The 17012-nt window shown below is 40.5% G+C and overlaps 1 protein-coding gene across 6 annotated transcripts in view; it reads right to left on the reverse strand.

Moving 5' to 3' along the window:
- Positions 1-5485: 5485 nt before the first annotated feature.
- LOC121980583 overlaps positions 5486-17012 on the reverse strand; it is a 91261-nt gene continuing 79734 nt past the window's right edge. For 5 of the 6 annotated variants that reach the window (XM_042532684.1, XM_042532686.1, XM_042532685.1 and 2 more), the window contains 11 exons: positions 8755-8859; positions 8294-8377; positions 7078-7193; positions 6887-6988; positions 6696-6809; positions 6557-6613; positions 6399-6465; positions 6253-6306; positions 6099-6173; positions 5984-6019; positions 5486-5900 (listed from right to left, as the gene is read on the reverse strand). In XM_042532684.1, the coding sequence (XP_042388618.1) occupies positions 5808-5900; positions 5984-6019; positions 6099-6173; positions 6253-6306; positions 6399-6465; positions 6557-6613; positions 6696-6809; positions 6887-6988; positions 7078-7193; positions 8294-8377; positions 8755-8859 (903 nt within the window). In that variant the 3' untranslated portion in view covers positions 5486-5807. The remainder of the gene's footprint in view (positions 5901-5983; positions 6020-6098; positions 6174-6252; positions 6307-6398; positions 6466-6556; positions 6614-6695; positions 6810-6886; positions 6989-7077; positions 7194-8293; positions 8378-8754; positions 8860-17012) is intronic. The other variant, XM_042532687.1, reaches the window with a different exon arrangement.

Below are 17012 nucleotides of genomic sequence, written 5' to 3' on the forward strand. Positions count from 1 at the left end.
TGCAAAGAAGAAAGTTCGCTAGGTTCTGTTGCTGGTTCCATGGAGGATAGCTTAAGGCCGAGAGGAGAAGAGTGTACTCAGACCTTTTATAAGGAAGGAGAAGGTGAAGGGACTTCCTCGAAACTTGAATGGACTCTTGGAAAGCAGTGAAACATTTATAGGAGGAAGACAGGTGCGGAAGTTGAAGAATCAATATGCATGCATAATCATCCAGTTTATCTCCTAGGAAGACAAGAAATTCTGAAAGTGGATGGAAAGCAGGTCGGCAGAGAATGAAAGAATCGGGTCAGGTAACGAAGGGACTTGGGTCTAGTCAGTCGGACTAGACCCTCCTTCGACTAGACTTGAGGGGGAGGCTTGTGATACGGTGCATGATTGTGGGGTCAGTAAGATAATGTGGTTAGGAGTCAAGACCACAAGATGGTCAAAAGTCAAGCTTACGTGGAGGTCAGAAGTCTAGCCTACGTGGCTGGTCAAAAGTCAAGCTTATGTGGCTGGTCAAAAGTCAAGCTTATGTGGCTGGTCAAAAGTCAAGCTTACGTGGCCAGGGTCATAGTCTCAGCTGACGGGGCGGTCAAGGGAGAAGATCACAAGTCGAACAAAAATCAGCATCGATAGCAATCAAGAACTGGGCCCACAATCAGGCATAGCTGAGGGTTGAGCCCACAAACCACACAAAGGCTAGGCAAGGAAGGCCTCTGAAGTAGGTCAGGAAATAGACTTGGCGTACAGGTCGGGATGTACCAGCCATGGATAACAGTAGACAAATGCAGGTCGGGAAACAAACCTGGCATACAGGTCGGGGCGTACCTGTTGGTTAATCCTAGAAAAATGTACCGATTCGACTATACAAAAATTTTTGTACAAGTGTCGAACCTTTCCTTAAATAACATATTGTGTTCTTTAGAAGTTAAATTAGGAATCACAGACGGAACTTAACATCATTGATTCCAAATTTAACTTATCTGTTCTTAATGGTTTAGATTTGAATCGCAAGTGGAACTTAACACTACTGATTCAAATCTACCTAAGTTATTAATTCCATAAATATTAATTTCCAAAATTGGCTTCCAGGACTGCATGGAGAGGGACATGGCCTTCTTGGATATGGGAACAACCACCACTGCCTAGGCAAAGCCTTTTAAGGAAAGCTAATATTTATTTCCTTAAATAACTCTAGGTTAACCAAAAAGAACAATCGAATCACAAATTCGAAAAAGAAGAAAACACAAACTTGAAAAACTATTTTGAAAAACTAGATCTAATTGCCTCTTGTATTTAGAATTCATACAAAGAAAAATAACTAGTATGATGCGGAAGAAAAATACTAGTTATACTTTCTCTTTGTAAGCTAATGACCTCGAGATCTTCTGCTGTATTCCTTGCCTCGCCTTGGACGTCGTGTGGGCGATGATCCTCCAAGATAAACACCACCCAAAAGAGTCCTTCCTCTTCCTCTAGAATTCGGCCACCACCACCACCAAGGAGAAGAGAGCAAAGGGAAAGGGAGTAGGGAGAGGGTCGGCCACCAAGGGATCTCCAAGCAAGAGAATAAGAGTTGTGTCTCATGAAGCCCCCTCACCCCTTCTTTTATATTACTTGCCCAAGGCAAATAAGGAAAAACCTTTTACAAAAAATAAAATCATCCAAGAGTTTTTCCTTTTCCCTTTTTATTTTTCCTTTTCTTTCCTCTTGATTGAATCAATCATCAATCAATGGTTGTGATCAATCCTATTTGGTTTAGGATTAGCTTGGCCGGCCCCTTGCTTGGGCACCAAGCAAGGTGGCCGACCACCATATTTTAGGAAAGGAATAATAATTTTTTTATAAAAATTTATAAGAGAAAAAAACTCTTATAAAATTTTACAAGCTCTCTTTCCTAGAGTTAAAAAAGGAAAGTTTTTAAAAATTAAAACCATGTTTTAAAATTTAAAACTTCTCTTATAAAATTTCCTTTTTTAACATGATGATAGAAAATTTTAATTTTAAAACTTATCTCCCTTTTTTCTTAAACTATGAGGATGGTTAAAAAAGGAAAGTTTTAAAACTTTTAAAATTCTCTATTAAAACATGTGGCCAAATTCAAATAAGGAAAGTTTTTAAAATTAAAATCTCTCTTTTAAAACTTATAGTTTTCTACAAAGAGAAGATTTTAAAAATTCAAAAACAACCCTCCTTGTTTGAATATTGTGGTCGGCCCCTTCATGCTTGGTCACCAAGCAAAGGGTCGGCCCCTATAGAAGAGGATGTGGCCGGCCCTTGCTTGGTCACCAAGCATTGGACCGGCCAACTTCTTGGACACCAAGAAGAGCCTTACATTTGGATGGACTTAAGGCTATAATGAGGCTATGACAGGGACCTAGAGGAGAAATTGGTTTTGGCCTTCCGATGAGCTTGAGTATCCCGAGCTCGCCCCGAACACACAACTCAAGTTCATCGATAATAACTCATTCCACTAGAGAGTTATTACCGCACTACCGCACCAATCCCAAATTACATTATGGGCTCCTTCTTATCATGAGTGTGTTAATCTCCCTGTGTTTAAGATTACGAATGTCCACTAATTAAGTAAGTTACTGACAACTCACTTAATTAATATCTAGCTCCAAGAGTAGTACCACTCAACTTTATTGTCATGTCGGACTAGGTCCACCTGCAGGGTTTAACATGGCAATCCTTATGAGCTCCTCTTGGGAACATTCTCAACCTAGATAACTAGGACACAGATTCCATCTTTAATCAATAACACACACTATAAGTAATATCATTTCCCAACTTATCGGGCATATTGATTTATCGAGCTAAATCTCACCCTTTGATAAGTTAAAGAAATAAATATTAAATATATGTGCTTGTTATTATATTAGGATTAAGAGCACACACTTCCATAATAACTAAGGTTTAGTTCATTTACTAAGTCAGTACAAAAGAACATACCTAAATGGTCCTACTCAATACACTTAAAGTGTATCAGTGTAATTTATTAGTCAAGATAAAATAATACTTAATTACACTACGACTATTCTGATAGTTTGTTCCGTTTTATCTTAGTCGCGAGCAACTGTTTATAATTTATAGAGAACTGACAACATGATCTTCTGAGTGTGACACCACACTCCATGTTATCTACTATATAAATTAATTGAACAAGTACATTTAACAAATAAATGCAGATATTGACCAATGTGATTCTTTTATTTTAACAAATAAATGTTTACAAAAGCTAGGCTTTTAGTATACACTCTAACAATACCAGCCATGGATAATAGTAGACGAATGCAGGTCTGGAAACAGACCTGGCGTACAAGTCAGGACGTACCAGCCATGGATAACAGTGGACGAATGCAGGTCTGAAAATAGACCTAGCGTACAGGTCGGGACATACATTCCATGGATAACAGCGATCAGGTGCAGGTCGGGCAACAGACCTGGCGTACAGGTCGGGACGTACATTCCATGGATAACAGAGGACAGGTGAAGGTCGGGCAACAGACCGGTCATACAGGTCGGGACGTACATTCCATGGATAACAGCGGACAGGTGCAGGTCGGGCAACAGACCTGGCGTACAGGTCGGGACGTACATTCCATGGACAACAGCGAACAGGTGCAGGTCGGTCAACAGACCTGGCGTACAGGTCGGGACGTACATTCCATGGATAACGGCGGACAGGTGAAGGTCAGGCAACAGACCGGTCGTGCAGGTCGGAACGTACAGGCCTTGGATAACAGCGGACATAAGCAGGTCGAGATACGAACCGGTCGTGCAGGTCGAAATGCACAAGCCATGGATAATAGCGGACAGGTGTAGGTCGGGTAATAGACCTGGCATTTAGGTCGGGACGTACATTCCATGGATAACAGCGGACAAATGCAGGTCGGGAAATAGACCGGTCGTGCAGGTCGGAACGTACAGGCCTTGGATAACAGCGAACATAAGCAGATCGAGATACGAACCGGTCGTGCAGGTCGGAACGCACAGACCATGGATAACAACGGACAGGTACAGGTTGGGCAACAGACCGGTCGTGCAGGTCGGAACGTAAATGCCTTGGATAACAGCAGACATAAGCAAGTAGAGATACGAACCGGTCGTGCAGGTCGGAACGCACAGGCCATGGATAATAGCGGATAGAAGCAGGTCAGGATACAGACTGGTCGTGCAGGTCAGAATGTACAAGCCATGGATAGCAGTGGATCGAAGCAGGTCAGGATGCAGACCTGGAGTCCAGACACTACAGGACAAACAAGTCAGAGAATCGTAACTGCTCATCAGAGAATGACAGAGAATAATCAGTGGTCAGGGAATATGCTAATAGTCAGGGCTCATTCCCCCTTTGGTTCTGTCGCCAGCCTATCAAGAGAAGCCATGTGTCATTCACCGCTAGACAAAGCCTGACAGCCAACATTCCCTGACACTCGCCAGGTCCCAGAAACATCCATTGCAATATAAAATTGGATGCTTTGTCCCTTATGCAAGTACGCTCACTCGTCATTTCTCACTAGTCTTTACTTTTCGTCCTTTCTCTGTGTTTTCTAGGGAAAAAGTACCTGACTTGAGCGTCGAAGGGCCTGATCCGGGGACTTTTTCCCTGGTTTCTGGTCTCTAACGACTCGGGTGCTCGTTTGAATGTGCGCAGAGCCGTATTGTCATCACCCTGGTCGTCTCCCTACGTCAGCCACCCGTGCGGGCCTTTCCAGAGGGTGCCAGGTAGATCCGATGTCTCGGCGACTTTTCGTCAGCTTCCAGTACATCGATGTTCGCCTTCATCCGACTCAGCTTCCGGATGGAATCAGTTCATTAGTTGTAAATAGAGTTTATTTGTTTATTTGTATTGGGATAAATTTTATTTGAACATGAGGTATGTTTCTTCTTTTGTGATTGTAATTCTTATATAACTAACATTTTGAATGATATTGATGTGGGGAATATTCTTTTTTTATTATGATTCTTTATTATATATTTAAATTGAAATCTGATATATTGGTATTAAAAGATAATAATTTAAAAGACCACAGTTTAAAACCGTTATTATTGTCTATCACCCTTAAAGACAACGGTTAAAAATAATTGTCGTAACCCCTAAAATGATTGTAACTGGCAGTGTTACGTTATTAAAAATGTTCTAAATAACAACGATTTTAAACAGTTGTCTTTTCATTTAAAGACAACGGTTTAAAACCGTTGCAAAACTGTTGTCTTTTCACTCAAAGACAATGGTTTAAAATCGTTTTCGTAGCCCCTCCCCCCCACTTTTAACAACACTGTCAATTACAACGGTTTTAAAGGGCCTAAGATAACAGTTTTTAACCGTTGTCTTTTAATGTTTTTGTTGTAGTGATATGAGATTGAATCTAGTTTCAATAATTAATCATGGCGCAACAACATAAAGAATAACCAAAGACAAAGAAATCTGATTGAAGAGACATTCTTGTGTTTTGCGTCGTCTAGAAATAAACCTTGAGGGAAGAAGAAGAAGCAGAGCGGAAGCAAAAGGAATGTTTTCCAAAGAGTTTAGGGTTGACAACATCAAAAAACTATCTAATGGGAATCATAAGTTGTGGCAAAATGATGCTCTAAATCCTTGGAACCAACCCTATATATAGTGGACATCTATTATCAGTCCATATATACTACTAGATGCGGAATTATAGGTTCTATACATACAAAATCTACATCCAACAATTCCAACATTGAAACCTAAAAAACCTAAGTTAAATCACATTAATGAATTCGGTTTGTACTTATATATGCACAACTTATAATTAAATCTAAACTAATTAAAGATAATAATCAACACTGAATAGCTACGGCTTTGCATGGGTTTCGAAATATGCCTTCTCTGCACTTGCCATTCGATCTTGGAACATTCTCCATTCCTCTCTGCACCGATCTTCCACCTATTCAACAATGCCAAAAAAAACATATCATCTCATCTGAAATTCACAAGATTCATAAGGAAGAGAACACGCTCTAATCGCACCGCTTTCCGTGGCGATTTTCCATTCTGTGCCAAGCCCTTGCACACATTAAGAGAGAATTTGTTTCACCATTGAGCAGAAGGCGTAGCGATGCACGTAAACCCAAAGAAAAACTACCTGATTTCCAAGTGTAGGAACACCTTGATGAACAATCCATTGTGCATCAACTATGCCGATACGTTCATGAGCAAACTAGATACAAGATCAATGAGACGGTCAGCTAGCTAAAGCAACAAAAAGCAGTACAAGTGTCGATCGGAAGATGTACTACCTCCACGCATCTTCGAAGTGCAAAATCAAGACCCCATCCATGAACCAGATCATTCTGCAGATGCATAAGGTTAGTGTAATTAAGGCATGCACAAGGATTGTGGCTGGAGCATTAAGAGAAGGCAGGGCAGCTGGGCAGGGAGGTACCTGAATCATGTGCCATGCGCAACGCCAGGCCTCTCGGGAAAAAACAGGCGCCATTATCTCAATAAACCTGTGCACGGGACATCAAGTAATATAATTAAGCAATACGTGGCATGCATGAAAATGAGTGTTGAAGACCATTAAAAGGGCAGGGTCCATACGCAGCACATGGAGGAAGATGAGGGTCAGGACACCATCCACTTTTCTCCTCACTTTCCCTGACAGATGAGAATCGATCGATGGCCAACAAATTAATCAGTATGTTACAAAAGTTTGAGAATTTGTTGGTGTGAAGCTCACTTGTGGACTTCTTTGTTCCTTCTCCTCTGTGTCATTTTCCATGTTAAATGTTCGTTTGCCTCCAAGCCAGGCTGTGAAATTTCTAGGCCGTGTTTCTTTACCAACTTAATGTATCTGAAATAGTTACCAAATTCATTTGGTGGGGTGTGTTGAAATTAGCATGGGTACTTTAAGCAAAGCCAACTACTTACTCTTCGGCATTAAAATGCTCGACTCCAAGATCTTCGTCCCAAATGAATATGTAGTCATATGGGGCCACGATATCAGGGTGTAGAAAGCGCTTCGCAAACCACCTTGAATGAATCAAGAGAATAAGAAGCGCGCAAGAAGTTTGTTACCAACCATGATTTGAACTCTTGATGAGTTTGGATGTGTAACTTGCCATTTAGTTTGTTTTCTTCCACTGACATGAATTGCCTTCTTTGACCACTCAAATTCATCCCACTCGCTTGTCCGACCGTCATAATGGAACAACATGATTGTAAAATTCTCGGAGAACTGCAACATCATGATTCTCGGAATCAAATACAAAGTATGTAGATACGCATCAGTTGCATACTCACATATGTTTTATAAAACAAAAAATGCAAACCTGTTGTAAATAGGACGGGAACAAGTTTGGTGTTCGGCTTAGTAAAAGTTTGCTTATGTGTTGGTTCAATACATACAAGATCAATTAAATGAACAAGTTTGAACAAATCGTTATACTAAACGAATAAGCTTAGTATTCGGCTTATTAATGTTTGTGAATAAAGTTTGTAAATAATATTCGTAAATAAAATTTATCAATAAAACTCTTATCAACATGCTAAATAAATAAAGAAAATTTTAAAATAAACAAACAAGTTTGTATTATCAAACACAAAAACCAACCAAACAAGTTTAAATATAAAAGTTTCAAACAATTAAACAAGCTTGAATTGAAAGTTTAATAACATCTAAACGAATCAACCTCAAGCTCATTAAAAAAAAACCAAGCAAAGCATTAATAATCATTTCAACGGCTTCGTTCATTTTAGGCTGAGTTTAGCTCGATTACCTTATCAAACAAGTTTGAACATTATAAAATTTTACTCGGCTTAACTTGGCTGCCCTAGCCATAAAGCTTCTTATTTCAAATCAAGTTGCTCCTAGAAATACCTCAAAATAATCACAAGCAATAGTTCATCTGAATAACCCAAGGAGAACTCTTTTCTTTTGGTACCAGGTATACCTCTAATGTCAAACATTATCATGGTATTCTGAAATCAAGGATCATATGAAACCAATAGTTTCCAAGTCTATTTTGGCCAACCATTTTCCACCTTCACTGAATATTTTCAGTATCTTAAGAACCAAGAAATCAAATGTCAAATTAACTTAAAACAATGGATATTTGGGAAAGGAATATGGATCGAACAACATAAGTGCAGCAATGTTCATCAATGTTTTGAGCAATTACAGACAATCACAACAAGGAAAACTATAATGAAAAGCCATCATTCTACTCTAGGTTTGTTAATTGTGAGCTGTTTCTGTCTACCCCAGAATAATATATATAACCTAAATAAAGCGACAATTAGAAACTAACCAATTGTCAGCTTTGTTGCTTCACTTACCTTTTTAATAGCCGCATCAATATTTTTTTTTTGGTCATATCCAACTGTGAAAGTCACAAGGAACTTCTGTTGGATCTGCAAATCCTGAATTTCAACCAGTGTTAAGAAACTGAGAAAAAAAGTACTGGTTTTTTTCAAGAAATATTTAAAGATGACTATTTATCAAAATTCAGATAGGCAGCTCTACATTTAATATAAGCCAAGTTGAAGTAGAACAATACCCTCTCTTGGTTGATTGTTTTCCAAACTTCTTTCAAGAAAACTTCCAAAAAATGTGAATTTTTAATTAATGGTGACAAAGATAGAAAACTTTTGTTTATCAATTGGTGAGCTCCTTCATCAGTGCTTTACATAATGTACTCATTCTATTATAAATTTTCGGTGTATGCTTGTATCACAAAAATGATATTAAGTAACATAAAAACATTCAAGTGAAAAAAAAAAAAGCAAATTGCTTATACCTCACTTGGATTGCCCCATAACCTTCGTGGATAGAGATCTGACTTGGATACTATTATGTCTGGTGGAAGTCTTTCTGCACCACGATGATTTGTAGGAATGTAGATCTAGGCCATTATATATTTTCAAAAGTTAGGGTAGTGTAGTGCATGGAAAATGAAGAGTTTTCTTAAACTATGTATGCAGTAAAAAGGATTGTTTATATGTTGTGTTGTGCAACACAGTGGCATGCAATTTAGCTTAGGCTGAATCATTGATGAATTTTGACACTTTAGCTGCAATATATACATTCTATTTGAAAGATATTGATACCAAGTTAAAACAACACAGTTTTAAGTTGCCAAACTTGATTGGATCATCAATTATCGTAGTAGCTTAAGATATTAGATAAGTGTTATGTGCTTCTCCATTATCACATCAACAATTAATTGAGGCTCCACGTCAATAGAAAATAATTGGTCTTTTATAATAATTGTAATTATTTTTAATATGAAGTGGTTCACCATGGACCAAGGTATTAGAAGTGACTTACCCCATAAGGGTTGTTTTTTTTATTAGATTGGTTCAAGGAGGTCTCATAGACCAAGTATTCATGAGTGAGTGATCAAGCTAATAGGGTTGATTCTATGCATAATGTTTACATCAATATTTATCAAACAAATTTTATCACAAATAATTTTCTCTTTTTTAACATTCTACTGCAAAGATCATTAATGTTCTCTATTTCTGAGCTAGATTGGTCACCCAGGACTAATCAATTAGCTAGGCTAATTGGATTTATCATTAATGTTCTCTATTTCTCTCAAAGAACATTAGTTATCCTAGCTTATGCTAACCAATTCCTATTGTGTCCTGCCTGATCAAGTTAATATTGCAACATATCAATACCAAGTCAAAACAACTCAGTTAAGTTTAAAGTTGTTAAACTTGATTAGATGACCACTTACCTCAATAACTTATGATAATTTATTAAGCTACTACTAATCCAAGATCTCTTCTTTTTGGCTATTAGATCATCAGTGGATGCTACGCAAAGGATGGCGGGTCGATTTCAGTAGGATGGTGGAGTGGCCAAAGCCTATGACTTCTTCAAACAAGCTGGTCCTAAGAAACCTCGATGCTGATAGTATAAAAGTCATACATTCAACCTACTCAAGCAGTCACACTTTGGATGCTAGCACCAAGGCATCTTCCAACTAGAGACAAGCAAGATTATCTGGAAGATCGACGGTGCACTTTTTGTAAATAAGTATTGGAGACACGGGAGCATATATTCTTTAGATGTCCACCTATCGCAGATTCGTAGAAGAGGATCAGAGATTGACTACACTCATCCTTCCGATTGTTAGGTCGTCGTTGGATGCTATGTAGAGGATGGTGAGTTGATTTGAGAAGGATGGTGAAGTGACCAAGGCCTATGACTTTTTTAGATAGGCTAGTCCTAAGAAACCCTGGGCGCAAACGATGTGGATGCTGGCACAGAGGTCTTCCATATAGAGACAAGAAAGTCTATCTGTTGGGAGTTTCGGGGCACAAAACATATGTTTTCAATAAAACACACAGTCGAAGCAAATAATTTTTTTTCAAAAAATTTCGTACATCCCATAAAACAAGATCATACATGTGCAAGACATAAACATAGATAAAAAATGTTGTTTAAAATTTACACCTTTCTGATGAAGTTTAGATGAAAAGGAAATCACCCAACAAGCCTGATAAGACTTGCTTATATTAGTATCCATGCGGAGATATCTTCAAGACGACTTCGCAAGCCATGAGTTGCGGCTCCGCTTGGCACTAGCCAAGTAGAAGAGACAACACAATTAGAGAGAGAGAGAGAGAGAGAGAGAGAGAGAGAGTCGGTAGCACAAAGGTTAAATTGGTGGCATACAAGAGAAGCCAATAGTGGCACAAGAAGAGGCAACTGCTCTTGGAGGTGGTGGCACAAAACCAAGAGGAAAAAAATAATAAAACCCTTAACACCTTTGTTCCATGGTGAGGTCTTTATATACCTCTTCATTAAGGCTTGAGGAACAAGTTCAAGCCCATATCATAAATGTAGGTTCGACTCGCCCACAAGAGGTGTGAACAAAAAACTCAAATCCATGTAGCATGAGTAGGCCCAACATGCTTGCATGAGGTGTGGCCCATAAGTGCTTCCAACACCGTAAATACTTTTCATATTTGTCCTTTGCTTAGTTCAATCAAACTTAATCTTATTCTCTTACTTATTTTTATGTCTTTAAAATATACTCATAGTGCGTATGACCCAATAGATTCATGGTTGTGTTAGTCATTCATAATTAACCATTAATTATAAATAAATTATGAGTGACATATAGTAGTATATCATGATCTCCAATTGATCAAAAAATTACAGATGATTTTAGAACATATTCTAATTCTTTCAGTAGCTACAATTATCAGTATTTCTATTTCTTTCACTCATCTCATACACAATTGATTCATGATATGATTTATGTGTAAGCTGATGAGTGTAGATTATATATGTTTTTAAGCATCATTTATTATATATCTTGTTGTATTTCATGAGCATAATTCGCATTCACACACTCTATTCCTTTGGATTTTGTTACTTTTACTCTTTTAGTATAGAGAACTACTCTTTGCTTGTTTTCATTGACAGAACTTGAATTTGGAGCTAAAATGGAGCATTGAACATCAAGCCACATTATCAAGCCAAACACATAAAGTGCCCACAAAGAAAAAGGATTCAAAAGAAAATCAAAATGAAATTTAATCGAGGAATACGTTTCGGCAATGCCCCATGACACAAACAGGTTCATATAAAAGAAATTGGATGAAAAAAAAAATCCCAAAATACCTCCCAACAGAGCTCGCCACAAGCACCCATGTTGCTGGGTATGGCCCATGCCCAAATTGGGTGTTTTCCCGAGTTGAACATGGGTGCTCGTGTCGGGCACCATGAGTCATGTTCAGTTTGGCATACACTGCAGACCAAAAGTAAAATGGTCATAAATTTTAGCTCGGTTGGAGTTACTGGTCAAACCACCTATGAAAATATAAATAATTTCAAGATCCACAACATTGATTCAGGGTCCAACCCGAGAAAATTGGGTCTAAGAGTCAAAAAAAAATCTATTTTGTAGAGCCATGTAAACCTACATATCTGGACTACTTGGGGGGAGGTATAAAAGGATCAAGCAAATCCTTATTTGAGAAGGCTTGGACCAAAGAACTTCACCCTTCTTCTTGGGAGAGGCTTTCTCCCTCTAGGGGAAATTCTAGAGCCATTACTTTCATCCACTCCAAAGATTCATCCAACTCCGATGCAAGGAACCACTCCTAATACACCGAGAATCTTCTCTCTAAGCATTTCTTACCTCTATTCTCTGTTTTAAGTTGTATGAATGCTTTTTTTAGTGTCTTTGATTTGTAATTTCCTTGCAATAGAGAATTTCTCTTGATTCTAGGATGTAGGGAGTAGCCCTTTTGATATGTGAACATCTTTTCATTTAATCTACTAAGTTTGCATATTTTTTTATTTGATGAAATGTGTATTTATGGTCTGGATCTATAGTATTAACACAACCTTGATGCCAAAATCATGAGATTCGTATCCAATGAGAGTTTCTGGATGAACCAAAAGGAGAGCCCAACCCTCTGGCCCATACAAAACTGAGACACAAAGTGTCGAATATAAAAGTGCAACCCCGTATATCACGAGGAACCCTAGGTCATCATAGAGCTTAATGGATTGAACCTAATTTGTTGTCATGTAGTAGGAAATATAGTTAGTTAGAAGTTGAGGGATCTAGTGATAGAGTCCCCCTAGGTTTCAATCACTAGTTACAATCCTTCGAAAAGTAGGCAATGATTAGAGTTGGTACACCATTTTAGTACCAAAGGTTCACATCATATATCATAGGATGGTCTACCTACATAAGTACCCATTGAAGATAGGAAATCAAATATAGATTAGGTGTTTGTGATCATTTGAGTGAAACAAAAGTCCTAGAATCACTTCCCGTTTCATTCACTTCTCTAACTAGGCGCTCTTCTCTGCCTCTCCCTCAATTTTCTCATGCTCAGTTCTCTCTCTCTCTCTCTCTCTCTCTCTCTTTCTCTCTTGTTCTTGTGACCACACACCACCCTTGATTCACTAGATAACCTATTTTGCCATTTGACTAGTACTTGATTCATAGTCCTTGTGGATTCAATCTTTTATTACTTGATGACACTTCCATGCACTTGTGAAACTATCACATTATCAGTCCCCACTAAGTTGACTATGTCACAACTAGCTCAAGTAGTAATTCCTTGTCTTATGAATTCAAATTTCTCAAAACTATATGTCCAAGAAGACCATCCTCTTGACTTGTTTGTTTTGGTCAAAGACTTATGAGTAATAATCCCGACAAGATGTCATAGGGTATATGCCTCATAAAAATAGTGATGAATCCTTCGTAGGATATTCAAACACCTTCAGACATATTGACTTATACCCAATCACCCCAAACCTATACCTATTAGGAGATGTTTGCTAAGATGTAAAAGTATAAATCTTCATGACTAATGATGTGGTGCATTGTGAGTGGCCCCAAAGGTAATGTGGGATCGACATTTAAGATGATATGGTGGTCAAAGTCAAGATGAGATAGTGATCTCATGGGTAAGGCTTCTAGCATAAACCCAGGGGACTTAGAGTTGGTCAGACATACAAGACTCAGCTCCCCACTACTCCTGGGTAAGCCTCCCAGCATATATCCGCCCTGCCCTAGAGCCGGTCGGACCTCCAGGTTCAGTTCCCCACTACTCCTAGGCAAGGTTCCTAGCATATATCCGCCTAGTCCTAGAGTTGATTGGACATTTGGACTCAGTTTCTCACTTCTCCTGTGTGCAACCCCCAGAACACATCCGCTCGGTCTGAGAGCCGATCGGACCTCAACCGATCGGACCTCTAAATTCAGTTCCTCACTTCTCCTAAGTGTGACTCCTAGCATACATCTGCCCGATCCCAGAGTCGGTCGGATCTCCAAACTCAATTCCCCACTACTCCTAGGCAAGGCTCCCAGCAAATGTTTGCTTGGCCCCAGAGTCAGTCGAACCTCTAGAGTCAGTTTCTTACTTCTCTTGTGCGTGACTCCCAACATACATTCGCCCGATCCCAAAACTGGTCTGACCTCCAAACTCAGTTCCTCACTTCTCTTGGGCACGACTCCTAGCATACATCCGCTCAGTCCTAGAGCCAGTCGGACCTCCAGGCTTAGTTCCCTACAACTCCTAGGAAAGGCTCCCAACATATATTCGCCTGGCTACATAACCAGTTGAACCTCCATATTTAGTTCCTCACTTCTCCTAAGCATGACTCCCAGCATACATCTGCTCGGTCCTAGAGTCAGTTGGACCTCTAGACTCAGTTCCTTACTTCTCCTATGCACGACTGTTAGCATACATCCTCCTGGTTCTAGAGCCAGTCGGACCTCCAAGATCAGTTCCCCATTACTCCTGGGTAAGGCTCCCAGCATATATCCACTTGGCTTTAGAGCCAATCGGATCTCTAAACTCAGTTCCTCACTTCTCCTGAGCGTGTCTTCCAACATACATCCACCCAGTCCCAAAGTCGGTTGAACCTCCAGGCTCAGTTCCTCACTACTCTTGGGTGAGGCTCTCAACATATATTCGTCTGACCCCAGAACTAGTCAGATCTCCATACTCAATTCCTCATTTCTCCCGGGCAAGGCTCCCAGTATATATCCGCCCAATCCTAGAGCAGGCTGGATCTCCTCTAGGAGACAACCTTCAGAGAATCACAACAATTTGTCATAGATAGCAACTACTCATCAGAAAATATTCTCTTATTCTGGCATATGCATGTAATGGAACCTTCCTCTGCCTAAGGAGGGTTTCTGTACATGTAAGTACCCTAGGTTAGTTTTAATATGTCAACTAAGTCAAGTTATGTCCTATTGTATTTGATGCCTTGTGTCTAAATGTACAGGACCTAGGAACATAGGAAGTCGAGCGGAAGACGCGGCTAGTGAGAATGATGGAATGGGAAGAGAGTCGACGGGCTCGATGCATCCGAGGGATGAGGTGCTGCGGAAGAGTACACTAGTGGATGATGTTGGGATCTTAGATGGCTAGAGGGGGGTGAATAGCCTCTTAAAAACAAAAACAAAATTTCTACACAGAGATAAGTTAGCACAGCGGAAATAATCAAAACTAATACTTATGCAAAGAAGAAAACACACCACCACTAACACAATGATGTACGAGGTTCGGGGATAACTTGCCCCTACTCCTCGGCGTATCCGTAAGGTGGACGATCCTTGATCTTTCGGTAGATCAACCCCCGGACAGATTCCGGCTAAGTATTTCTCCTTCTCGGTGGAGAAACCTCCCACAAAGTCTCAAGACAGATTTAGAATGAAGCACAAGACTTAGACTTACAGAATTTTGTGGCTACAATGAATGCACAATCAACTTACAGCCACAATGAATGCAGAGAGTGAAGACGAAGTAGATTCATAGCCAAGAGCTTCACAGAACACCCTTGCTTGAACGTCAACAGAGAGTTTGCTCCCAAAAGAAAGAATTCTTGCTAAACCTCTCTTCTACCTCCTTCTTATTTCTCTGCTCTCTTGCTGTCTTCAGCCAGAGCCAAACCACTGCATCGAATCATGTCAACCAGTAGTGTATCACTGTCGCCGAACCAGGCGTCGCCAATCACGCTTCTTCCTCATCTGATTATCTGAGCTCACACCAATACCATCCTTGGTCTTCACTGGTGTCTCTGAGCTCGAACCAATAAGGAAGAGTCAAGCTGATTGCAGCCAGTGAGCCAACTGAACAAGCCAGTGAACGTTGACGCTTCTTTTGCACAATTTGCAGCGATAACCAGTGGAAAAACCATTTTGTTTTATTCCTTTGATAGTCGTTGATTTGAATTCAAGCATCACCATGGTACCGCAACTGTTACTCAAAAGCTCACAAGCGGATGTTAGATCGACGCATCGAAACGAATCGTAAATCGGCGGCGACAGCAGTGCGGATATGGTGGATCGGCCACGGACCGATCCACACCTTGATTATGTCGATCGGCCGTGAGGACCGATCAGTATGGCCGATCGGTCCGCGGACCGATCGAGCTTAATGGGTGCGGTTCCCGCACTCGAGATCGTCACCGATCGGTCTCAAGACCGATCAGATATACCTGATCGGTCCTATAGACCGATCAGGGTTTATATGGATCGGTCCACCGGACCGATCCACTTCCCCGCGACATCATCTCACGATCGGTCTACGACCGATCAGATTACTCGCAGCACTCGGGGTTTCGATCGGTCCACGCATCGATTAGATTACACTCGATGTGCCGAGTGTTTCGATCGGTCACCGCACCGATATAGTTTCACCAGATCGGTGCACCGATCGTGCAATCAAATCCCATGGATCGGTGCACCGATCCATATGTGATATTAGGATTGGTCTTGAGAACGAGCTACCGAGCCCTCTCTGACCTAGTCCGGAGAACGAGCTACCGAGCCCTCTCCGACTTCGTCCGGTCCAGAGAACGAGCTACCGAGCCCTCTCTGACCACTCCGTGCCAAGTCTCCATACTTGGACTTTTCCCATGCCAAGCTCCCTGCTTGGACTTTTCACCAGATGTCTGGTCAACCTTGACCCATCTGGATTTCCCTTGCCTGGCCTCACTCACCAGGACTTTCCCACCAACGGATCAACCTCGATCAGTAGTCAGTCTGAGTTTGATTAATATCTGATACAAACTTAAATCAGTGTCAACATCAAAACAACAGCCAGGTCAGACTGTATCAACAGATGAGAATGACATACATGACATTCAAGGGATGAGAAACCGGGGAGAAAGCTTGCTTGAAGAAGGTCGGAATTAAGTTCAGGTGAGCTCAATTCCGGACGACTGAAATATCAACCAAGCAAGTGGGATCAAAGAAGATCAACTCAGAGGTTGATCTTGAAGACCCGAGATGCCTCCATTATGAGTGAAGGTGGCTCGGGTGCTGCTATTGAAGATGCCTAGAAAAGACACGAAGGCGCCACCATGGTGTTTGAGGCACATTGGATGAAAATGTGTGAAGCCACATCAAGCGAGATTAAAGGTGCCTCAAGCGAGATTGAAGGTGCCTCAAGCAGAGGCGCCTCTATTCCTGCAGAGCCATTGATTAGCCGTTGGCTGACCATTGAAGTGAGGATAATATTTTATCCACTTGGAGGCACCCTGGACCTCTTTCGAGTA

This window comes from Zingiber officinale, chromosome 5A (genome assembly GCF_018446385.1).
Source record: "Zingiber officinale cultivar Zhangliang chromosome 5A, Zo_v1.1, whole genome shotgun sequence".
Taxonomy (NCBI): domain Eukaryota; kingdom Viridiplantae; phylum Streptophyta; class Magnoliopsida; order Zingiberales; family Zingiberaceae; genus Zingiber; species Zingiber officinale.